General features: G+C 41.5%; 2 protein-coding genes, 1 long non-coding RNA gene and 2 other non-coding genes across 8 annotated transcripts in view; 2 read left to right on the top strand and 3 right to left on the bottom strand.

Annotated features, from left to right (window-relative positions):
- fbf1 (Fas binding factor 1) overlaps window positions 1-2,076 on the top strand; it is a 13,963-nt gene extending 11,887 nt beyond the window's left edge. For both annotated transcript variants that reach the window (XM_085156688.1, XM_085156689.1), the window contains one exon: window positions 438-2,076. In XM_085156688.1, coding sequence (XP_085012814.1) covers window positions 438-521 — 84 coding nt within the window. In that variant the 3' untranslated portion in view covers window positions 522-2,076. The remainder of the gene's footprint in view (window positions 1-437) is intronic.
- Window positions 261-25,744, bottom strand: part of LOC146520351 (uncharacterized) — a 32,603-nt gene continuing 7,119 nt past the window's right edge. Inside the window, exons 2-6 of one of the 3 annotated variants that reach the window (XR_014873686.1) lie at window positions 1,776-18,125; window positions 1,417-1,484; window positions 1,182-1,242; window positions 929-995; window positions 261-727 (exon numbers count right to left, since the gene is read on the bottom strand). This is a non-coding gene — a long non-coding RNA (uncharacterized LOC146520351). Of the gene's footprint in view, window positions 728-928; window positions 996-1,181; window positions 1,243-1,416; window positions 18,126-25,744 lie in introns of all 3 variants that reach the window. The other 2 variants (XR_014873685.1, XR_014873684.1) reach the window with 2 other exon arrangements.
- Window positions 829-898, bottom strand: LOC146520352 (small nucleolar RNA R38). The gene has a single exon (XR_014873945.1). It is a non-coding gene; the product is annotated as a small nucleolar RNA R38 (small nucleolar RNA).
- LOC146520353 (small nucleolar RNA SNORD49) lies at window positions 1,069-1,140 on the bottom strand. Its single transcript, XR_014873946.1, has one exon. It is a non-coding gene; the product is annotated as a small nucleolar RNA SNORD49 (small nucleolar RNA).
- On the top strand, window positions 2,851-19,750 carry LOC146520354 (sphingosine kinase 1-like). Its single transcript, XM_085156690.1, has 5 exons — window positions 2,851-3,376; window positions 11,444-11,593; window positions 15,975-16,069; window positions 16,529-16,644; window positions 17,860-19,750. Exons 1-5 carry the CDS (start codon window positions 2,851-2,853, stop codon window positions 18,758-18,760), a joined length of 1,788 nt encoding a protein of 595 aa, XP_085012816.1. The 3' UTR covers window positions 18,761-19,750.

Genomic DNA, 25,744 nt, shown 5'->3' on the forward strand with positions numbered 1-25,744 from the left:
CAGGCCTCAGTAGTAAAGACAACAATTTTTACATTTAAGAAACCTATTAATCCATTTAGTTTTAAATTTATCCTAGACAAACTTAAAGAATATATAAACCAGTACAGTCTGTTTAAGATTTTAATAACAAGTCTTCAGTTATTCATTGCATTGAGGTTTGTTCGTATCTTTTATTTTGGTAACTGTTGCTAAACTGTTGGTGGGAAAAATGGAACCACAGCAAACAATCCAAAAGAAAGGACTTCAGATAAACACAAGTGTTATGATCCAGTACAGGCTTTTATTGCGCTTTGGAAACTCAGTCAACATGAGGCATCACAGTGCACACAGCTTTTTAATACAATCACTATTTGGCCAGCAATGCTTGAAATCATTTGTCAAGAATTAAAGTGTTCAGATTTTTGACTGACTGGATTTTGTTTTTCTGCCCCCAACAGGACCGTGAATACCTACAAGAGGAGCAGTTTTTTCTAGAAAATCTGAAAAAGAAATCTTACAGATCATCTTTCAGCACAGATTGACCAACACATGCTGGGCTTTCCTCCCAGCACATATGGAATCACGTTACTTTCTATACTTCAATTTTATACCTCATTGTAGTTTTATTAAAAAACATGTTCCTGATCCAACATGGTTTTTATCTTTCATAAAGACAAATACTGAATTTAATAGTCTCCTCTGTCATCAGACTTGAGGTTGGTATTCCGTCCTTCCACACCAGCTCAATCTGCAAGTTAGAAAATAAAATAATAAATAAGACCGTAACACTAAAATACAACATGATCAATACAATATTCAAGCAAAACTTTGCTATAAAAACATCAGCAGTCAAGCCTCAGGTTACCATGACTCCACACTTGAGTTCAGACAGGGATAACTTGTATCATCACTGGCTTGACTTTAAAATCACAACTCTTGCATGATTTACCTGCTCAGGACCTGCTGTCTTCAAGGCCAGAAAATCATCTCTATCCTTTCTTCTGCTACTACAGCACCTGTACCAGGAAACAACACGTGGATGACAGAGTGCTCAGATCACACAAGCTGAAAGCAAAGAGCTTTGCAGATTCTCAGAACAGCTTTCTATCGTCAGTTATCGCATCAGACGGCACTTCCTATGCAGCAGTTTTCATCACTGAACAAGTGGCAACAGAGATCACAAGATACAGTGCAATACAAACCTTTTGACTGTGGTTCCTTCCTTAGGCACTCAGTGGGAAGGAGAACAGATGAGCCACGAATCTGCAAAAACACAGGTCATCAGTGAGGATTCATCAGCAGCATGTGGGTTTCACAAATAAACACAGCAGCTCAGATACCATGGTTTTCCACAAGGTTTTGTTCTCTCGGACAGGGATAACAAGTTCATCATGTGTACTGCACTGACACAAATGCATGTAACTTAACCAGTTTTACCTTAAATCAGGAAATGGAACTTCGCCCTGTTGCAGGCAGACAAATGAGTCCCTCTGCATCATCCAAACCTGTATGAGAAGTTAAATCAGTGATTGGCTGTAACGTGACACAAGCAGCATAAGATGGTTCGTCAAAAACGTAAATAATCAAACTTATCGTGCTTCTATTCTGTGTGCCAGTAAACATGATGCATGTTTCCTTACTTAAACGAAACGCTCATTCTACCACTTTCAGAGTCTTCGACTGCGTGAACTCACTGCACGTGTTCACCCGGCTAAAGAGCAGCTAACAGCTAGCACACGCGCACAATTAAAACTTCCACATATTGAAGTCTCATTAAAAGCTCCTCAAAGTCTCACCCACTCACGGTGGGTCACCAGCAGCAACCTCAACATGTATACATGAATATAATTTAACAAAAATGAACTGCATGGCGAGAGTCAAAAAAGCTGCTCGCGGTTGTCTACCGCCTGGAGAAGAAGACCGGAAATCTCGCGTGATAACCTTTTATGTGTCGTACGCGTCACATGCCACGTGACCGTGATTGGGTGTGGTTGAAAAGTTGTTGTTTTTTTCATTGTTTCACGCTAAAAATGTGTAACAACCCAATTACCATCCATGGCTATTAATAATAATAACAACAACAATAATAATAATAAAGCTAAAAAAATTAGCTGGTGATATTGTGGTCCGCTTACGGTTAATGCAAAACGAGGTCATGTGATCACATTTTCTAATGTTCTATATTTTTGAACTTTAAAACATTTAGTTGCTATTTATTGTCGCAGATTCTTATCAATAATACTAATACAAATGTATTAATAAATGATGTTGGTTATAGATTTAGATGACCAGCAGTATAAAGCGGGTTAAATAAGCGAGTTACTCGTCATAAATAGTTTACTGGATGCTATACTTTTTTGTTATAAATGCTGGACTTTTACTTGTAATAGAGTATTTCTATGGACTGTAGTATATGTTTACTTATTTGTTCATTTTACTTAAACACTTCTTTTACACATATACGCTTGTGCAGGGGCAATTTTCATGTAATAAACGATCAGAGCACAGGATCCTGACAAGTCTGTTTACTTCTGGTGTGTCATCCAAACATCTGTGACTTCATTCAAGCAGGAAAAAAATAAAATTAAACAAAATAGGAGACATCGCCTGTTGAATTTTAAACTGGAGTTTGTGAGTCTAATGACACGCAGTTAGTGTCTTAAAATGGACCTGCTAGTTTTAAAATATTGTGTAAGACTTGGTGTCACTAGATAAAATCTGCTGCACAGATAAGGTGCAAAGTGTTTCATAAAGTCTGAGAAGGAGACGCAGTTGGGACGGTTCGTTCAGCGCTCTCCTCCAGCTCCATCACTGCCATTCCCCTTCCCAGTCACTAGGGAGAGACTCTGAACTAAGCAAGCTGCTGTTATTATGCTTAAAGGGTCCCACAGCAGGCTGGTAGAATCAGAGTCTGCACCGCACCGCCATCCGCTCACCGGCCTCCGGGACGCGTCGCACTCTCCGTCCGGGATGGAGAAAGACGCCTGTGATCCGGACCCATCCCGCCAGCGGAATGGGTTAGTGGGCTTGCTGTACGGGGAGTTCACCGACATGCTCAACGACAGGGTCCGCTACTCGGTGAGCTTGACGGAGAGCGCCCTGACCATTCAAAGAATCTCCTCTTCACCCGGCCGGACAAAGGTGGTTTTTAACTTGACCGACTGTGTCGGCTGTCGGGCATACAGAGGGCCGGACAGCGCGGACGTCGGCGCTTACTTTACAGCATATTTCTACCCGTTCAAGAGGCGCTGGATGAGCGCCGGAGTGACCCGGCAGAGAGTGGAGCAGTGCTTTCGGGTCGCACTGGTCCAGGACCCGCTCGCCAACCTCCAGGAGGCTGAGAGGTGGGCTCATGCCATCAGAGATGCTTCGGCGCGCCAGGCGCCCCGGAGAGACGGTGAGTAAACGCGCGGGTCACACGTGTGAAGCCTGAGATTCAACTTTATATTGTAAAATAAATAAATAAACTACATGTAGCAAAAAAAGGCGAACGCTGACAAATTTTATGTGCAGATGTTAAAGTATTCAGTGAGGTCAGGGGTGTGAGAAGGCCTTTCTGGCTCTCAGAAAGAGCCTCGTGCACAGATATCCAAAGCAGAGATCTCCAAGTCCCCGGAAAAAGAAAAAAACCCAAACAGGTTTGGCAGAGAGGAAACACATTCCACTTGCTACTGTAACCTGTTCTACTTGCTGTGAACGGTTAGCAGTTAACTGCTGTCCCATTCATGCATGTAGCCCATGGTGGTGATTTTTCTTGGATATGAAGCTTCTTTTGAAAAACACACACGCGTAAAAATGATCACTTAAGTAGTTGGATTTTCAACTGATCTTCTGTCAGCAGAGGCTGTAGCTGCTGTTCTTCCCTCCATATTCGCGCTCAGTAAATTCCCACTGAGAGTTTATTGTTGATGGGTGGAGGAAAAAAATCACATCAAAACAGCGTCTGTTTTTCACCCAGCTTTGCAGCAGCCTCGTCTAATTAGGTCTCGTCATGTCTCGCTCTGTTTAAAATGCAGACTGTCCTCAAGTTCCTTTTGTCTTCCGATCTCATTATCTCTTCTGTGCTCCAATCTGGTATACAACAACAGGATAATTAACGCGAATACTGTATGAGACGCGTTTATGCGCCTAATTATCACTATCACTCATTTGGGAACTGATTGGTGATACTTGCTGAGGATGCAGGGCAGAACAGTTTTGGTCTCAAAACTGTGATTCTGAATCCTCTTTGTCGGTCTGGCAATATCTCTTCACACCAGAAATATGAAAATAAGAAGCGATATTTGTGTGAGCAGTGACTAATTTGGAATGTTGAAGTGTTAGGATATGTAATGACGTTGCCCTCCTGCAATAGCAGCCTCCGGGTGTACACACACACACACACACACACAGACTGGACGCTTTGATACTACAAATTTTGACATGATCTGATACCAATATAAATACAGGCCCGGTATTATCATACAATACCGATACCAATATTTTTGACCCATAAAGGCCGTTTGTGTTGGGAAGAGCAGTGTGTCATGATTCATGAGATGAATCATCATCAATTTGCAAATTCTGAAAACATTTATAATTTTTACACCCCATTATTGTGAGTTAAGACAATATAATACACCTTTTAGCTTTTCATGTATTTTGAAACTCTTTTTTTTTTAAAACCTAAGATGTATATGTGACTGTCTTTAAGCACTTTTGGTCAGCTTTTGTTGGTTAAATGTTCTTTAGGCTATAAATAAAACTGACTTGGCAGTCAACAGAAAAAAAGTTTTTATCCCCCCCCCCCCCCCCCCCTTCAGTTCAGGCTGTATACTCAATTTAGAGGATGGAAACTAAATATCGACCCTATTACACTAGTATCAAACTAATACTGATACCAGTAGAAGTGGGTGGAACGATCCAAATATGGAGAGTGTCGATACCAATTATCGACACTCTCCATATTTGGATCGTTCCACCCACTTCTACTGTGTGATGAGGAACATCCAGCCTCCCTCTGCTTCTGCACTGTTTATTTGCTTCAGGCAGACAGATGGTAAGCTCAGAGGTAACTTGGTTGCTCACTGGACTCCGCATCAAAGTGCTCCAGCCTGGGAGCATTTCAGTCAGACATACTAATGAACCGGCTCAGGCCTCTAACAGTTTGTAGCCTCTTATTCCTAGCTGTCTTTCACTTGTCTTCTTCTTTTGAACGTAGCATCTCACACATGATGTGATCATATCATTAATTCTTAAGCTTGTTTTAGCGTTCCAGGTCCGGTCGAGCTAATACCAGAGCATTTAACGGAATATATTATGTGCTTTAAGTGAGTAATGTTGTACTAATGATGTGGCAGGATTGCTGCTTGTCATAAAGGAAGCAGGGGAAGTCAGAGTGACTCACTAATCCCCAATAGTGTATTTACCCCCTGAATTAATTGCATGCCATCTCATCTGGGATTGCAGATGGAAAGGTTGGATTAAAAGTGCAACCACTGCACAAGATTGGTATTTAGGCAGGGAGTTATTACGGTGACACACTTACACTCAGATATAAAGTGATTTAAACGTGTAATCTAATATATAAAGGTGTAGTTTACAGTGAGGCTGGAACTCTGCTAATTTAGCTAGTGTTCTGATGTCTATCACAGTGGTACCGTCGCAGGGTTTTTTTTATCCTCACTGCGGGTTCACTGGAATGAATGCGCTGTAAATAATGAAGAGCACACACTATGATACAGTCCTGCTGCTTAGAAGATCCGCTGGGAGATTGCATGCGAAAGAATGAGATAATAGTTACTTGATTTGACTTATCTTACAAGCGCCTGCTTTTTTTTGGCTACTAGCCGTATCCTTTTTTGGCTCTTCGGATATCTGATAGAAGGCAGATTGTAAATTCCACATTTTTTTTTCACATGACATGTTTTCTTCTTTCCTTCCTGCTACACTGGTACATCATCAATGAGGATTTGTCTTGAGTTACTCCAAAAAAAAAAGGTGGGGCCGCACTCTTTAAAATCTGCAAATAAGCTTCTCCAGTGGTGATGTGAGTGTGATCCTGGCACCCACTGTGTCTGCTATTTAAGATGAAGAGTGCAAAAGAGAAGGAGAAGAGGGTAGGAGCTGGGAGTAGTGGTGTGCCATACTGCAAATGTTGGTATCGATCCTATACCAAATAAATACAGGGACTGCTGATACCGATACAATACTTTCACCGTATAAAGGCAGCTTATGTAGGTGTGTCATGACTTTTAAGATCATCATCACTTTGCAGATTCTGAACTGATTTTAATGACCTAATTTGACCTAATGACCTAATATTGAATTTACTTTGGGTCAGCCTCTGGTTTAAATGTGCTATGGACTAGAAATAAAATATTCGTGACAGTCAGCAGAAAAAGGTTCAGGTATTTTTCAAAGTAGGTATATTATTTAATTAAAAAAACAAGACTATTTAACACAATTCAGTCAGCTTAGAAACGACGTATCGACTCTGTTGCACTAGTATTGTTCCAATATCGATACCAGCACATTAGTATCAGTATTTGGATTGATCTGCCCACCTCTAGTGCTCTGCTCCCTCAAAAGCAACTGTTTACTAGAAGCTTTGGGGTCAGGTGCGCCTGTCATTTTGTGATCTCCCATGGGGCCCTCCACTGAAGCAGTCATGTCTTCCTCATTGAAGGAGTCGAGAGCTAAAAATGCGTCATGAGAAGACCTCTCACCCCAGCCGGCATCTCGGTCCCCCTAGAGCTTCTGTCTTCTGCTCTGTGACACATGGCTGTGATGTGCTGTCAGCCGCTGCCACAGCGGGCACTGGTGTTTGTACTCTCTGGACGTCTTCTCCTCCTCTCCAGCAAACATTCGCCCAACCTTGGAATACAGTGTGTGTATGTGTGTGTGTGTTGGCAGATGCTTCTTTGCTGCCTGAATTTAGTGCTGCTCCTGAACAGGAATGCTCTCAGTAAATAACCCACATATTTGTTTCTGTTCCAGGAGTTTTCATTCAATGTTTTTATGTTTTAACAAATCCCACCTGTGCTGCCGCTTGCGAAACTTAGAAGCACATTTCGTCTTTATTTAGATTTTTTTTTTCCTGTATAGACGTACACCTTTTTGGAAATGAGGTGGCAGATTCTCTCTGTCAGCTCGACACTTGTTAGTTCTGACACACTGTCATTTCCCGTCTGCCTGTCACCTCGCTGCCGGTGTGTGTTTACCCACTCGTATCTGTGAAATGCACACCCTGAAGATTTTGTGGCAGGATGATGCCTGCAGGTATCTGACTTCACATCCCAGACAGACTTCACATTTACATTCATATAACCCCTATAAGTCCCTGTCATATGCACAGGTGACACAGAGGTCAGGGCAGTAGAAATGTCTGGGAAGTTGCTGTTTTCTGTTAACGTAATGATCAGAAATCTTCTTCAATGTGGCCTGTATGTACTGTCTGGGTATGCCTACTTAAATTTTATGAGCAATTTTCCAACGTATACCATGCAAATCTTCTGAAATTAGAGTATAAATTTCACCAGCAGTACTTACTAAAATATGAAAACAGCAGAGCATAGGATTACTGATATGCAGTTTTTAAGGAAAGAAGAAGCTTACAAAATTAATGAGCTATTCTACAAAACAGGAGACAAATAGTTTTAGTTACCATTACTGCTGATAATACTGCTTATCAGTGCTGCTGTGCAACATGAGTTCAATGAGATAACATCAAAACACAGCAAGAGGAAAAAAAATCTCTTTTTTTCATTTTAATCTGATAAGCTGCATGTGTATATTTCTTTTATATCTCCCACCGTAATCTCAGCGTTTTGTAAGAGACCCAGTTCATATACACTTGCAGCCACTTCATTAGGTACACCGGTTAAACTGCTTGTTAATGCAAATATTTAATCAGCCAATTGCATGGCAGCAGCTCAGCATATGGACATAGTCAAGTTGGCCTGCTGAAGTTCAAACTGAGCATCAGAATGGGGAAGAAAGACAATTTACGTGGTTTTCAATGTCGCATGGTTGTTGGTGTAAGACGGGCTGCTGCTGATCTACTGGGATTTTTCCTACACAGCCATCAGGGTTTACAGAAAATAGTCTGAAAAAGTGGAGCAGCAGTTTTCTGGGTGAAAATTTTGTTGATGTCAGATGTCGAAGGAGAATGGTCAGACTGCTTTGAGGTCTGAGGGAGGCACTTGTGCCTCAAATTAGCATTTTTTACAACCAGAATATGCACAAGAGCATCTCTGAATGCAGAACTGAACCTTGAAGCAGAAGGGCTACAGCAAAACAGAAGACCAGACCAGGTGCCACTATTATTAGCTGAGAGAAAACTGAGGCTACAGTTTGCATGGGCTCACTAAAATTGTAAAAGAGAAGATTGGAACAATTTTCGCCTGGTCTGATGAGTCTTGATGTTGATTTGCGATATTCAGATGGTAGGGTCTGAATATGGTGTAATCGGTATGAAAGCATGGATCCATCCTGGCTTGTATCAACCGTTCAGGCTGGTGCTGGTGGTGTGATGGTGTGATGGTGTTGGGGATATTTTCTTGGCACACTTTGGGCACCTTAGTACTAATTGAGAATTGTTTAAAATACCAGTCTACCTAAACATGCCCACCACATTTCAGCCACGTTAGCAGCCTGTGACTCTCAAAACTGCAATTCTGTCATATCATTGTCACATATGCAAGAATTCGTCACCAGGCATGTTCTTACATATGTTTTGGAACTGTCCAGTCATATCTGACTTTTGGGTCTTTGTAAACGCTGTGCTATCTCATGTACTTGAAGTTCGTTACACCTCAATCCTGGTCTTTGCCTCCTTAACGATACCTCTGACATGTCATTAAAATGAATTCAACGCAAAATGTTGCAAGATTTCCGCACCTTGCACGCATCATTGTAGATGCTAAACACTTTGGCATTATTATTGCAGACGTATTAATGTGCTGTTGATAACATTTAGCTTAAAAAACCTCCAGCTTGTCTCTTTATTAGCTACATTAGGTTATGTTATCTCAATGCTTGCAGTGATTCTCAATTAGAACACATTCATGAAGATCTGAGAAAATCCCTGCTGTAAATTAATGCAGCAAAGTTGAGAAGTATTCCCTTGCACGACAAGTGGGTTTGTTTCAAAGTAAAGCTACACAGGCTAGAATGAGTTAGGTGGGGGACTGAACACTGTTTCTTTTTTTTTGCTGCATTATGCTATTTGAATCACTGAAAAAAACTCACAGGTGTAATAAGCATAGTTCAGGATGAGCACATCTTCTGCTTTATGTGTCATATATCCCAGAAAAATGCTAAAGGTGTTTGCTTTAACAAACAAGAATGCCTGTGTTGGGTTTGACCCTTTTCAAGGGTGTCTGTAGGTATTAAATGTCTTCAGCCCTGCAGACTTGAGGGCAAAAACCCAATTTGAAAGCTCTTTCACTATCAGCAGCCATTTTCCACTGTATTCTGGAAGTGTAGATAGGACCTTTGTGTCTGGATGCTACATTGTGCTCAGATTCAAGTAAACAACAATGCTAACCCTGTGTGACTGAATGGAGGCACAGTTTGGCATGCACCTGTGTTTTTGCCCTCTCACCTTATTCTTTTTGGTGGGTTCACACCTCTTTCTCTGAGATATTTTTGTACCGTCACTGTTTCCTGTCATCACAGGCCATATAAAGTAGAGGATGGCAGTAGCACAGACAGGTCACAGACCTGGAAATTGAGGTTATAAACTATCAAGAGGACAAATAGCCTGACAGCTCAGCCAGAGCCGACAGATAGTGAGTCAAAACAAAGACGGCAAAAGCATTTGCTCTGTCAGTTCTAAGGTTAAAAACGCCAGCTGAAATTACTAAATGATGAGGATCTTTTTTTTTTTTTTTTTACATCTGTCACATTTTATGATTCTGAGAAACTTTGCTTGCCCGATACCGAAGGCAGCATCATCTGCAGCCATGTATTTATGGCAGAAATCAATACCGGTTCTGCTCTCCGTGCCCCAAAATGGGATGATGTTTTTGTCCTTTCTAATTCATTTGATATGGTCTCTGGCGAGTCTGTGTGTGCTCTAAAGGTCAAGAGCGTCTGCTGCAAAATCCAACTCCAGTGGGGGAAAATACTCTGTAAAAGCTGCAAATCCTTTTAGTTGCAACCAACAAGTACTTTACAATTAAAGCTGCAGTAGGCAGAAATCTTTTCCAGATTTCTGCAGATTTAAAATTAGACAGCTCTCCTCCTGCAGCTCTCTCTTTTAAGCCCCCAAACAAACGAGCATGGGCTAAAAATAATTAGCTGCCCTGGGATTTAAACCCCACTGTCACTGTTGAATGTCATTTACTTAACCCATTATGCTACCACATCTCCTGCGCTCTTTCTCTACATTTCACTTTCAGTTTTTCCGCAACTTTATATTGTTCCTTTAATAAGCTTGCAGAAGTCTAGTTCCCTCTCAGAACTTTCAGATTAGAATATGATGAAAACTTGTAGTTAAGATATTGCAAAGTCCTGTAGTAGCCCTTACTACGATCATTACTTTACATTTCGCAGTTGATTTTTGGCATCAGGAGCAATGTGGGGAATCATTGTCTGTCTACAGAATGCACTGTCATGTGGACAATCTACTATAACTTTATCATTATTCTACTTCTGACAGTGGTTATTTTGGGGAAAAGGATGTTGAAGATGGAGCTGCCAAGCTAGCAGCATTAATTTTTAATTATAGTTATTGTCAGGGACTTTTTTCAATCAGAACTAGAGGTGGGACAAGTTTGGAAGTGATCCAATCACAATCTTGTGAAGTTTAAATGTGCACATTTGATGTGAAGTGGTACAGCTATATTGTTGTTTGTTTTTTGGTTGTTTTTTTTTACCAATTAGCAGTGGTGTGCAGTTTTTTTACCAAGTAAATACAGGGCAAGTGTTGCCAATACCAATACAGGTGCTGATACTTTTAATTTGTAAAGGCAGCTTATGTAGGGGAGAGCACTGTGTCACGATTTAATCATCATCTATGTGCCAAATCTGACCAAGTATATGCTGATATTGGTATTTGACAGCTAGCATCCATAGTGCACATGTGCCCTTGAGCGAAAAGGCCGAGTCCCTAAAAACCTCAGGAAAATGGATATTCTCATTCCATTAATCTGTCTTCTCTTGAAAGACACAAGCAACAGGAGGATTTTCCTCATGGGGACGACAAGATGTCACAAGTTGCTAATAATACATGGTGAGATCCCGAATGAGAAGCATCTGTAAGCCCTCTCTCTTTGAAGAAAGTAGCATGTCACATTAAAATGAAGCGTTGTCAGCCTGAATGCTCTCACGGCCCGTGCCTTTACTGCCTCATCCTTCTTTTTTTTTGTGCCAAAGAGACCCCGAGGGAAAAGGCTGCCCTTATACATTCTTTAAAAATCCTACTCCTTCATCTCTGTCCTCGCCTTCACTCACATCCACCTTCCTCTGCCTCTCTCAGGTGTCGCGTATATGGAGGTGTGTCGGCCTTGCAGAATCATGATACTGGTGAATCCTCAAAGCGGGCGCGGACAGGCTCTCCAGCTTTTCACCGGCCACATACAGGGCATGCTCACGGAGGCCTCTGTTCCCTACACGCTTGTCATCACAGGTCAGTGGAGTTCACGCACTCGTAAATACGTTTTCCCTGTGCGGTCGGCTGGAAATGTTCTCAAGGTCACCTCCATATGAAAATATCAGATTAAAATCTTTAACCCCACCGTGGACAATCATTTAAAGAACTAGGTCATCCTGCCAATTACACACACACGCACATAAGTTGGTATAACTGCACTCTAAAACAACTTTTAATCTCTGCAGGAATTATGCATTGCCTGTGTGATCACAAATTTACAAACCACATGTTCAAACATGAGTATGTGCAGGCACTCAGGCACATGTGCAGTGATACGCATTTAATATCTCTCTCAAGCTGCTCCATATTCCATATGAATTGCTTATGCTTTTTGTGAATTCAAACAGTGTTGCATTGGTTGCTGTCATCAGAGGCTTTAAGCTCAAAGTGACCTCCCTCGGATACCAATAAGCTGATAAAGAAATATAAAAAGGCTTTAATACCCAAACATATGGAATAAAATATAAGCTCATAGACTCATTTACCCTCCTGCCTGTAACTTTAACTATAGAAATTTTGATAAAGCCTTTATAAGCCTATGTCAACCACTGGTTTATAAAATCATGTTCTAAAGCCTCAAGTCGCTATCATGTGTTTACCAGCCAAGCTAGCAACCTTGGCAGCAACCTGTATTCATATATTTTGTTTGTACATTGCATAGATGACTCAACAAAAAACAGTTTTTCAGGGCTTTCATTGCAGCCAGTGGATATGTGGGACAATACCCACTCCATCCATTAATCCTTTACATTGAAGATCAAATAAACCATCAGCATATACAGCATATACAGTTAAGACTGCATTTTATAAATTACGTTCATTCTTTGATTTCCACATGCACGGTTCACCCGCATGCAACGAAAGCCTGTTCAAATGTGATTGGTCAGTACTACCTGGTCTACAAACAAAGTACTAATGGAAAGCAGAAAGCTCCCAGTGGCAATAATGTTGTTCCTTACTACAGACTCTCCTTTTTCATATGTATGTAAGTGTTTATACGGACTGCTATTTCAGTGCCTTGAATTAACTGAGTTGAAGCTCAGCAGAGAGCTACTGGCTACAACTGTGTCAGAACCGATATTTGATGTACCTAATAATGCATAATTTAAGCCTTCATCAAATTTAACTGGTTAAGGAAAAGAAGAAGTCATCTCCTGTACCACTTTACACAAAGTTATAGAGAGAAAAATATTTTTTTATACCAGCTTGTCTTTACTTCAGTCATAACATTGGCCAATTTAATGGGAGTCTACCACTTGTGCCAGCCTCTAGAACAGGGGTGGGCAACTCAAGTGCCAGTGTCCTCAGGTTTTAGATGTGTCCTTGATCGACACTGCTAATTTGATGTCTAAATGACCTCCTCAACATGTCTTGAAGTTCTCCAGAGGCCTGGTAATGAACTAATCATCTGATTCAGGTGTGTTGACCCAGGGTGATATCTAAAACCTCCAGGACACCGGCACTCGAGGCCTGGAGTTTGACACCCCTGTGCTAGAAGTGAACTTCTCATTAGTGATCGTGATTGACTACAATTATGTGTTTGATAACACTAATTGGATTGATCAAATCTCAGAACAACCCTGAAAAGTCCAATGAACTCATTGAAGAAGACTGTAGATTTTAAAAAGTTGGGAAGGTCTCTTGGAGCCATTTCTAAACAACTGCAGATTCCAAGATCATCATTTCAAACAAATGGATAGGAACAACCCAGTAACCACCTAGGATCAAACCTGCCATGAAGTGGGAACTGCTGGAACACCAGTGTCACTGTCCACAGTGAAGCAAGTTTTACATTGCCATGGACTGAGAGAGTGCCAACTAAGAAAGAAGCCCCTGCTCCAAAGTTGACATGTTCAAGTTCCGATGAAAGCTGCGGCTGTTTACATGAACAAGCCTAATGGCTACAGGAGAAAGGTTTTATGGTCAGATGAGGCAAAAATTGAGCTGTTTGGCCACAACAAGAGGCATGTTAGGAGAAATAAAGATGAGGATTTCAAAGCTAAGAACAGTGGTAGTTTTAGCATCAGGTTTTGGGGCTGATTTGCTGCCAGTGGTACCAGTACATTTCACAGAGTGGATGGAAACATGAAGAAGGAGGGCTACCTCCAAATTCTTCAACTTCACCTCAGATCAGCAGCTAGATGTGTGAAAATTGGACACAGCTGGGTGTTCCAGCAAGACAATGATCCCAAACACACAAACTGGTTTTGGAATGGATAAAGGAGGTTAACATCTTCAGGCTTGTGAACTACGCAAAAGCTGAGTCCATGCCAGGTAACCAACCAATTTAAATGAACTCAACCAGTTCTACCAAGAAGAGTGGTCAAATGTCCTGCCAGAATTATGCCTGAAGTTTGTTGCTAGCTAACAAATCATTTGGTAGAGGTGTAATTTGCTAAGGGACATTTAACCAAATAGTGGGGATGTATGTATACATCTGGGCAAGATTGTATACTTTTGACCCTGTATAGATACAAGAAAATCCAAAATAACTTCCAACTTTTGCTCCTAATTCATGCTTTTTAAACTCGCCAAAGATGTATGTAGGTTTCAGTTATTGTGCAAATGTACTGTTTATAAGGTTGGGGCAACCTGCAGTCAGCTGAGACTGAGGAAGTCACTTGGATGAGTGACAAAATGTTTCTCCCATTGAAAACGCTACGTCCAGATGAACAGAATGAATCTTTTGGGATATGCTGTAAAATCATTCCACGCTGGAAAAAGAACAGTTCAAAGAAATCATTAAAAGCCCCAAATTATCATTACATTCGTGCCCAAGATTAGTGTATGTGAACTTCTCACCACAACTGTAAAAGCACTGTCTTCTTATTAAGTCCTGGAAGTTACCACTTGCCTCCAGCCAAACCCTGCTTGACAGAATCAACAGAAGCAGCTGTTGCTTCTAGCATCAGCTTGGTAGCGTGTAGCTCAATGTGAGATGAACCACAACAGCAAATTCAAAAAATAACAGGACAGGCTGCGTGTTTGTTTATTTGAGAGAGGCCGCTGATGTGTACTCATTATACAGACCTCTGGGATTCAAAGGAAGGCTGGCAGCTGGGTGGTGATGTAAACAGAAAAACAACAATAACTAATGTTAAACAGAAATAAGGTGGGGGTAGGGAACACTAAAGGGCTTCTTTGGTCTGATACAGATTAACTGGCATAAACCATTTACTGGGACAGGTCCTTGATGACTGTATCACACTGCCTTAGCCTGAGGAAGGACAAGTACCAGTGGAGGCACCTCTTGTGTCAGCATGCACCTTTTACATACTGTATGAAGCATCCAGTGCACCAAGTTTAATCTTTACCCAGCTTAACCTCAGAAGGAGGCACTCGAAGGTGACATAACTTGGGAACAGCTGTATTTAAAGTGGAATTTACTGAGGATTTTAAACATTTTAAACGGAGCAAAATCTTTGTTAGTCGTGTGCAGATGGTGGAAAAATCAACAGCGAGCATGCCAGGTGAAAACTTTGTGGCACCTCTGCCATCAGGTTTAAGGCTGTATGCGTGACAGCGACCTCTTGAATAAGGAAGTGGCTAGGAAGTAAAGCATCAACTCCCTCGGCGGGCTCAAGTTGCTGAGTCAGCTGTGCAGTGCAGTTACTCCCTCTGCTTCAGTCTGTCAACACAGCACTGCATCAGTGCCTCGAGCCTCCCCAGCAAACAGCAAACAAACAGCAGCAACATGGGGAGCACCGCTGGGGAAAGGGAGACCCAAGAGACTTTCCAGGCATGGGGGTTGTGGGGAAGACAGGTAAAAATTGAGCAAAGTGAAAAGAAAAGACGATGCCACTGTTTTTATTTCCATCAATAGATCAGAAAACAGTATTTCAACCATGATGTGAGCGTATCAGTGTTTGTTAATTTCATATCTGCCGTCCTCTTTTACCATGCACAACTTCACTGGGGAGTGTCAGCTGGCGGGACGGTAGAATTTGATGCTGACAGGATGAGCCCCCTGCAGAGGGACCTACTCAATGATGCTGCCAATAAAACTAGGCTTAACAAATTGCTCACTGCTCCTCCAGCGCATTAACCAACATTCATGCACACACACACACACACATTAAGATATTTGTCAGTCACAGATGTTTGCAGGCTGGCTAAAGCTGCATTGGAGCTGTTGAGTAGCCACTGGATGGGCTAATGTGATATGTCTGCCCTGATAAGGGGAAATTAAATCTCTTTTCTGCCTAATCTCCCTGATCCTACCCCAAAGGCTGGCGATAAAGGGGAGCATATTTCTTTCACTGCCCTTGCCCTTGTTTTTATGTGTTTACTTCGTCCCGCATTTCACCGCACTTTCTGCTTTGTGTTTTACTTCTCCATCTCCTCTCTTGTCTTCCAGAGCATCAGAACCATGCTCGGGAGCTGGTGAGAAAGGCGGACCTGTCGCAGTGGGATGCACTGGTCATCATGTCCGGAGATGGGCTGCTGTTTGAGGTGCTTTAACTTTACTTGGCAAGGACACAAGTGCTAATCAGCTGCAGATGAAAATCATACAAACTCTTACAACCCTGCCCTATTCTCAGGAACTTCTTAGAATAGGACTATAAAAATTTAATTTGTTCTCAATCTTGACAAAAGAGCTCAGGTGATGTGAGTCTGGCACCAGATAAATGAAAGCCTTAATTTTTTCTGTGGATGTTTTTCAAGCTATGATGTAGAATATAAGTAATGTCAAGGTATTTCTTTCTTTTTTCTTTTTTGCTTTTGATTCTCTGATTCTATAAATCTTCCACCGTGGTACCTTCATGTTTCCTGGAAGCACTACACTTAACACAGAACAGCTGTAACTATCAGAGAAACACTTTTTATCAGAACTTGCAGTCTTCCACAGTCACTACTTTCTATTTAGAACCACAGTCTGATTCTGTTCTTCTATTTTTCTTGCTTATTCAGGTGATAAATGGTCTTATGGACCGAGAGGACTGGCAAGAGGCCATTCAGATCCCTCTGGGTATTCTACCAGGTGGCTCCGGCAATGCCCTGGCTGCATCCGTCCACCACTACTCACAGTGAGTTGATCCATTAATGAGTCATTTAAATGCATGGGCTAACAGTCCAAAAGATAAACCTTCCTCAGCTTTGGAAAAAAAAGACAATTTATCTCATGCTTGTGTAATTATGCCAAAGGCTGACTGGGCACATCATTTCCTCAGGAGAGAAACGAGACTTTCAACTGCTTTGCTGTGCGGCAAGGTCATTTCAGGTTCCTCCAACTCTCAAAGGAATGATGTAATGGGTTTAAAAACTAGCACATTATGAGTGATTATAGTCCAGAGTGCAGCTGGGGAACATGTTGACCCAGCACATGTTCAAGGTGTCATCTCCATCTGCTGGTTGGTTGTTAGCACAACATCAAAGGGCGAACAGAAATATACACTAATGAGTCAAAACATTATGGCCGCCTCCGACTAACAAGCTGTTGGGCATTCAGTGCAGCTCTGACCTGCTGAGTCATGGACTTATAACAAGATCTGAAGGTCTGTAGGTGTAGCACTGAAACTTTGAAGATCCAAAGTTTTGAGATCAGACTTGATCAATGACACCCTCCAAGACCAAACTGCCAGTTCAGTATTTAAATGGCGTTCAGTTGCATGCTGTTGCTACAGTAATATCAGCATTATGTGCAGCAGTGAGATTATTTAATTCATTATGTGTGTATTTGTGAGCATTTGTAGTGCTTTAGCTCATTCACACATTTGTCACCCCAGTTTTTGGGGTTCTGTGTTTTTAATGTTAGTTTATTTTTAATGGAGAGAAAGAGAATATCAACCTTGCCTGAGGACATGGTGGTTGATATTCTGTCTCTTTCTATTAAAATGAAACTACCATAAAAGTTAGAGACTTTTCATTTCTTTGGCAGTGAGTAAACTTACAGATTTAACAGGGGATCAAATAATTCCCCCCCCTCCCCACTGTAGTCCCATGTAGTAGTTGTGAAATTATTTTTTGTGTGTGTCCCGTTTGGATCTTTAGCCATCAGAATTGTTGTCTTAAGGCCAAGAAAGATGCCAAGCGGATTTATTTTACCAAGTGGATCATCATGGCCTTGCCATATTGGTCCATTTGATTGACCTTTATTATAATTATGAATTTATTTTATTTTCGGTTGCTACAAACAGGACAGCTGGGGGGATAGGACAGGGAGAAAGAATGAAAGAAAGAAAGGGAGAGAAAGAAAGAAAGAAATTGAGGCTTACCTCATAATCTCTTAAACAACTTTTCAGGTCACCTCCAGCATGGAATGAGGAGCTTCTGTTGAGCTGTGGTTTCATGCTGTGCAAAGGCCTGGTTGGCCCCCTGGACCTGGTGTCTGTCCACCTAGCCTCTAAACAGCGCCTCTTCTCGTTCCTCTCTCTGGCCTGGGGCTTTGTGGCAGATGTCGATATTGAGAGCGAGAAGTACCGCCACGTCGGAGCTATCCGGTTCCTTATGGGCACCCTGGTACGTCTGGCCTCACTCCGAGTGTATCAGGGCAGATTAGCATACCTTCCTGTGAAGGAAGCACCAAGACTTTCAAAAGGGAGCTTCACAACAAACCACCCACCCTCCACACCTCAGCACCCCTCACTCTGTTCTTCACTTCCTTGTCAGTTTATCCCCAACACTTCCCCAAACCCGAGCTCTCGCCATGGCACGAACTCAAACCACAACACTAGAACCAACTCTTCCAACAACGCCATCACCACCAAGAGGCCTCAGATCGAGAGTGACACCAAGACAAGAGCCCCTGTAGACTCTCTGCTCCCTGACCTGGAGCAACCTGTCCCAGACACGTGGACAGTAGTCAAGGAGGAAGACTTTGTCTTGGTGCTGGCTATTTACCAGTCCCACCTGGCTGAGGACCTGTGGACAGTCCCTGGTGCAATGGCAGATGATGGTCTGATTCATCTGTTCTACGTGACAGCAGGAATCTCCCGACCTGCCCTTTTGCGTCTCTTCCTTGCCATGGAGAAAGGTGGCCACTTGGCATGTGGCTGCCCCCACCTGGTGTACGAGAAGGTGAAAGCTCTGCGACTGGAGCCCATAACTCCACAAGGCATGATCACTGTGGACGGAGAGGTGGTGGAGTACGGGCCGGTGCAGGCTCAGATCCACCCCGGAATAGCTAGACTCATGCGTGGATGAATTTGGAGCATCACAACCTTTTCCTGGCTGTAGAGTTTTCTAGATTGGCCTTTTATACTCAGTGTCAATTTCTTGATCTGTGCTGGGGTTTTTTTTTATTATTATTATTTTATGTTTTTTCAGAAGTGCCAAAGACATTTTATCAGCCTCTGTAAATTTCTCTATTTTTCTACTGAAACAACTTGTCCTATTTTTATGGATCTCCGTCCCCTCTTTCTCCAAATGTTTGATTCAGGGTCAAAGCCATGGATGGTTGGTCTTGCTGCTGGCTGGTCCAGGCTTAGGGAAATACGGAGGGATTATGTTTCTGTGTGAGTATGTGTGTGTGAGTGCATGAGAGAGAGAAATCTTTGTATGTTTGTGTGTGAGATCGTGCATGAGAAGCTTTAGCGGTGTGCTGGCGGAGGAGTGCATTGTGCTCTCTGCTGTCAGACCTCATAAGCATGGAACATGTGAAGAGAAGCACATTTCCCCTTCCTGGGAGACTCCTGGAAAAAAAAAAATCAAACACACCGCTTGTACCCAGTGTACCACACCAGACCAATAATCTCATTCCTGGGCATCGCCTCCCTCTCAGCTTCATAGAGAGGAGATTTCTTAAAGAGGAAATGTAAATCTACCAAGGATTTCGCATAAACGGAGCTTTAATCTTTGATTAATGTATGTTAAAAAAGCAACAACGAGATCTTGTCACATTAAGCTTTATCACTCTATGATGCCCACTCCATTTTCTTGAGCGTGGAAGCATTCATCAGCTGACAATGCATGAAGTGCTGGCAAGGTAGACAGAAACCCGGCCACCTGAGGTTACACCTCCACTGCTGGCCGCTCCTTTTCCTCTCCTCCTGTTCCATCTACAACCACCATGAAACTGTAGGATCTGCCTCTGCTCGCACGCAGATACACACTCTCACTTTCTTTCCCCCTTCCCCCTCCTCCTATGCACACACACACACACACACACACACACACACACACACAGATACACACGTACCCTTACATCTCTGCAGCACTTAGCGAGGGGGAGGTGCATGGTCTGCCACTGTGCATATGATCCCTACTCCTCTTGCCGTCTTAAGATTGTACTCATTCTCTCCCTCCCTCTGTTAACGAGCCATCAGCACCTAATGTGTCCTTAATATGAGGCTTTACATCTGTAAAACCATGCTCAATAGAGAGCCTCTCTTTTTTTTAATCATATGAAAGCTTTTAGGTGGGCTTCAAACACATATTAGACTGGTTGAAACACACTTAAATGGAGGAAGTAGGATTTCATTTTGAGTCTGTCAGCATTGAATATTGAGAGGCGTGCAATCAATGTGAGCAAAAGCTCTGCTCAGCTGTGTGGCCTTTCCTCTGGCTGTCAACGCAGCTGTGATGAGCATTAGTATGCTGGAGAAGTGCAAATGTTAGCATTATTATCCGTGCCCTCTCCACACACACACACTAGTTTAAATTATAAAAAATAATCGTGTTAACAGAGCAAAAGAAAAGATAAATGCAGATGCATCTGCTAAAAAGAAAATCACATGTAATGCTGAAGGTGAAAATATGTAATGTCGACAGGCTGGTAGAGCTCAAAGTGCTGAAGATCAGCTGCTTCAAGGTTTTGATGAATACATCACTGTCATCAGTGAAATACAGTCAGTGTGATGAGCTGAATTCGCACACCAGTTTCTGCTGCTTCTCGGGGTTCCATGAGTGATGGACCCTTTTTCTTTCTTAGAGTCGTAATGAAAATTATTGGGCAATGGCAGCCGGCCACCTGGACACTGGCTGAGACTGCTACTATTAGTTACAGTGGGGTGGCCCAGAAACTTACGTCTCCATTTATTTTTCTAATAACACACATGCAGAAGTGCGCCACCAGGAAACAACAGCTGCTGAGAAATGCTTCAAAAAGAAAAGGCATACATTTTTTTTAGTTCACTCTGTTCAGTAATAGACACAGTAATAGTAGACACATATAGTTCCCAAATAGGCCACCCCTGGCCACCACTTGGCTCCACCCCTGCAATATATCATAGGCTGGATACCAGACAAAATGGTGCCTCATATGTTTAGATGAAAGCTGCACAGTGGTAATTACACTGGGAAAAATTAAATAAATAATAGCATGAGGGACTCAGGTGCTCTGCACATGCTCCATACCTCATAAAAACATGCAGCTCTTCTAAATTTTCTAAATCGTATTAAATTGAGCACATCAAATCCAGAAAAAAAAATCAGCTCATGAGATGTTTATATTGGATCATATTTTAATGATTGCTTATGAAGAGGGTAAAAACAATTCTTTAGTCCAGCCATCCTCTGTGTACATCACGTGATAAACACAGAGGATGGCTGATTTATTTATATAGTTTAGATGGATTATTTAGGACATCAAAATCCAACTGAATAATGTTTAAATACAAGTTAAATGTATATTTAAAAACAACCTAGACATTTGAAACAAAAACAAATGAATTATTAATTTATTGCTGCTGTTATCTGTTTTATGATAAATCCTATAAGTAAATAGCAGTTTAAAATATAGCGGGTGAGGAAGATAATATCAGAGAATTATAGGACACCGCAGAAAAGGAGACAAACCTCTCGCCCTAATAATACTTTTACAGTCCTTTAATGAACTGCAATATACTTGAAGTTGACCTGACTCAATATGCATATTTTTGGTTTCCATCTTCACTGCAGTGCCGATTTTTTGCCTAATACTTGATTTTCCGTGCGTTCCAACTCATACCTGACATGCTGTACCTTCTACCCTTGCTGTGTCCTCAGCGATGCTATTCAGGTGCTCTGAATGCATTGTCATGCTCTCGAGGGTGCACTCCTGACATTGCTGCCGCCCGCCTGCACTGTTCATTATTAACTGTACATCTCATAAGGGTAGAGATGACCTATGCAAATGCCTTGTCATGGCTGCAGATAGTTGGAGTGAGGGTTCCCTCTGCTGGACCATCACTGAACATCGAGTGAAGGTTTTATCTGTGATAGTTTCTTCTTACATTATTCAATGCAATCTACTGAAACTACCACCTGCTTCCTGCTTTTTTAGATTTACAGTGATGATTATCGTAGGCGGAGCTCAGCTGCAGAAGACATTACATTCTTTGTTGTTATTAAAACCGAACATCCAGCTTATTGTAATGAAATATTGGGGAAACTTTTTGATACTTCCATTGAAGCACAGCTGCAAATAATAGCTCATCTCAGTGTAGGATTTTGGCACACTGCTGTTAATCTACGGTACTATAGTGTTGACTTGTTGTACTCCGTTGGCTGCTTGAATGTAACAGCAACATTTTTTTTCCTCTATGTCAATAATGTTACAGCATTTTACAAATGATTTATGAAAAGTGAGACTATGAACTGATATTATACAAACCAATGATGTTTTTTTCTGTTCCTGTAAGATTCTGAATATGTTATCCCTTCTGTATCATGTACACTGTACTTAAGAAATTGTCAGTTTGTGTTTCTGTCAGTGCGTCATCCTGCCAAAACGTGGTCCTAGAGAAACTCGCAGCAGGAACTACTACGCAGATAGATTTGAGTAGGTGTTTGTCTCTCTGTGGACAGATTGCGTCACCATTCAAGAAGTCAGGACATTTGTAAAGACAGGTCTGGTCCAAGGAGGCATTCGTGTCATGGCTGGAGTGATACACTCACAAGAAAACATCTGGTACATGTGTTATTTGTTTTATGTGATGTTATAAAGTGCTAAATAAGCTTTTAGTGCAGAACAGCAATGGTTTAGTGCATTTGAATGTGTTATACTATTTGTGTCTATAAATAAAAAATGAAAAAAATATCTATACATGTGGCACAGTTTTGTAAATTGTGCCAATTAAAGAGCTTTTTATGTAAAATTAAGTAAAAGGAAAGACGTTTCTCTAGAAAGTGCCTTAGTCTTAAGCCAAGACAGCAGTTAGGTGGTGCACTAAAAAATAAATAAATACATGAGAAAACAAACTGTTTACCACGTGAAATCACAGTTTAGCTTTATGAAAGACAGATTTTTTCTTTCTTTTCGCATATGTCAGTGTTATACTGAGGCTCTGATCTGCACAGGTTACAATACAATCACAAAGAGTGCAAGTGAAGCGCTTTGACTGACTGTAAATGTTTAATAAGGACATATAAAGGTGTTATTATGTCTATTCAACTGGCTGATGACAACCAGGCATTTATCATCTCCTTTTATTTTGTTATGAATTTCTTTAAAAAAAAAAAAAGACCAATAAACACATTCATATACAAAAAATGCTTTATGTGTTGTTCTCTGATTCATTGAAAAGGTGTCAGGGCTGAGCAGCCGGTGTGTTTGTGGTGTGGACCCAAAAAGCAGACAGAGCGATGAAACAGAAGTTTGAAAGGCGAGCCGTTTATTTGGCTGAAAAAACATGAGCACAAAACAAGGTAAAGCATACAGGGGTGTAAACTAAAACTAGAACCCAAACTGGGAAAACCTAGACTATGACAACTGTGAAAAGTCACATGAACATGATTCTGAGCAGGAGCATGTGAGAAACTATGATGAGAAAAACATGAACATGACCATGACCTGAACAGAATTATGAAATACTTTAAAACAGACGCACTGACACTGAACAAAGGAAAGCTGTGTCTCAATTCAGGAGCTGCATCCTTCAGAGGACCCAGCCTTTGTGTCTACGTCCGGGCCGGGTCCTCCAAAGACAGAGAAGGCCGGAAGTGCGAGGCTGTAAAATGGGACGGTCCAGCCTTCAGATTTGCGTTACCACTGTCTCGGTGGAGTTTAGTAAACTCACCCGTCTGCTCCTTGCTATCTAAAATATAACAGGAGATCGGAGTAAATTCTCTACCATCTCACACTTCTCACATCAGTTTTCTGCTTGACGTAACATTTTTAAGTTATCTAAGTGACTTATATATCATGTTTAACCTGAGTAGTGAACGATCGCACGGGGCCTGAAAACGATGTGCCGAGAATTCGTTGTTCTCGCCAGCTTTAGTGAGCCTTGACCTCCCAGTCACTGATCAAGCTGGTGGGTAACAGACGTCTCCGAAAATGGCAGAGCACTTTTGCAAATATGTGATGTCTTGATAAATCGAGAAGATATTTTAAGTTTACACAGCTACATTCTCGCCTCAAAATATCTTAAAAGTTTATTTTCAGGTGAGAAAGAGTCACATTAAACCTCTTTAGCCGTGCTCCTCTGCCATTTACTGATTTAAATAATAAAGTATTGCAAAGAGTAATAAGAGTAATATTAAAATTAAGTAGCTGCTGCCATTGTTGGAAACTGGTATTGGCCGCATTTGGAGCAGCCTTCGAATTGGGACAGCCTTCTTTGCGTCGCTGTGATGTAATCGGCCATCAAATGCAGCCTCCGAAGGATGCAGCCCCTGAATTGAGACACAGCCGAAGACAGAGGACCTAAATATGCAGAAGGGTAATGAGGGAAGTGGAAACACCTGGGGAAACACAGCTGACACAAATGAACAAGATGCCACAGGGGCCGCAAAATTAAACTGAACATGGAAACACTAGAGTTTCAAAATAAAACAGGAAACATGGGAACTGGGACATGCAAGCCTGACGCAAGAGAATGAGAGGGAGCGGAACACCAGGGGAACCTAGATAGACAAGGAGATAACACATGACAAAGAGAAAAAGACTCATTAACAAGGAGACATGGACAATAACATAAACTAGACTAAACTTCAACTAAACCCTAACTAAATAATAACACAAGAACGTAACATATTTTCAATTTAACATAAGAAATCAAAACTAGAAGATAAACTCAAAATGCTGGCTCACCTCCCTAGCCCTCTGTTGAAAGTTATTAATATGTGTCCTAAACTAATGTGTTCCTAAACTGACAAATTCACACACTGGCCATGATTGATTGTACACCTTATGGATTAGGAATAATCGGGCTGCTACTATATTCTCATAAACATATTCAGTTCATCACATGGATATCTTTTGCTTATTGGAACAGTATTTGAAACGGTGCGTACAGGTACAGGTGATCACTTTCATAATTTAAATAAATCCAAAAACAGACCAGCCATGTGAATGAAAAAGTAAGTAAATGCCTATTTTTATAAACTACAACGCAAAGATTTCTCTCAGGGATGTGAAACATAAGGCCCGCAGGCCAGAATTGACCCTGCAAAAGCTCCAATCTGGCCTTATGTGCGGCCAATGTGTAGACAATGTGAAGGACAGCATACATTTTGGACTTTTAACAGTATTTTCATAGGTTTTGCAGCTTCCCCTGACAATAAAGATTTCCCTGACTGTCATTCTTCTCTTTCTCCTCACCAGTGTACCTTGACACCTTTGCTATTCAGGCACTTTTCAAACAATATTATTTTTTCTGCTACTTTTCTGTGCTCATAACTTACTAATTTTGACAGTATCCCCAATACAACTGTCTGAAACACAGCCCTAAACCTTTAGCGTCTGCCAGCGTGCACATTGAGCAATTATGTAGGACAGCTTTCATTTATTTTTGCACTATCACTAAAGTAACATATTGTCTTTCACTGACGCTGAAAAGCTAGTTCCTGCATTTATTACTTTTAAACTAAACTATTGTAATTTATTATTATTATTATTAGGTCACTCACTACAACTCCTTGAAAGCCTTCAGTTGATCCAGAATGCTACAGCAAGAGTACTCGCTGGGACTAAAAATCTTAGATTTACATCTTATATTACCTTATTATCCTAGCAGAGCACTTTGCTTTCAATATGTCGTTTTCAAATGTAGACTGGGAGGCAGAGCCTTGAGGCCCCTCTTCTGTGGAACCAGCTCCCAGTTTGGATTTAGGAAACTAATGCCCTCTCTATCTTTAAGATTAGGCTTAAAGCTTTCCAGCTCTGATAAAGCTTTTGTCTTATCTCATTGCCCTCTTCTCTTTCTCCTAATCTCAACTGGCCTTGGAAGGTCACTGCCCCTTCCTGAGCCTGGTCTTTATCCTTGA

This window comes from Neolamprologus multifasciatus, chromosome 4 (assembly GCF_963576455.1).
Source record: "Neolamprologus multifasciatus chromosome 4, fNeoMul1.2, whole genome shotgun sequence".
NCBI lineage: Eukaryota > Metazoa > Chordata > Actinopteri > Cichliformes > Cichlidae > Neolamprologus > Neolamprologus multifasciatus.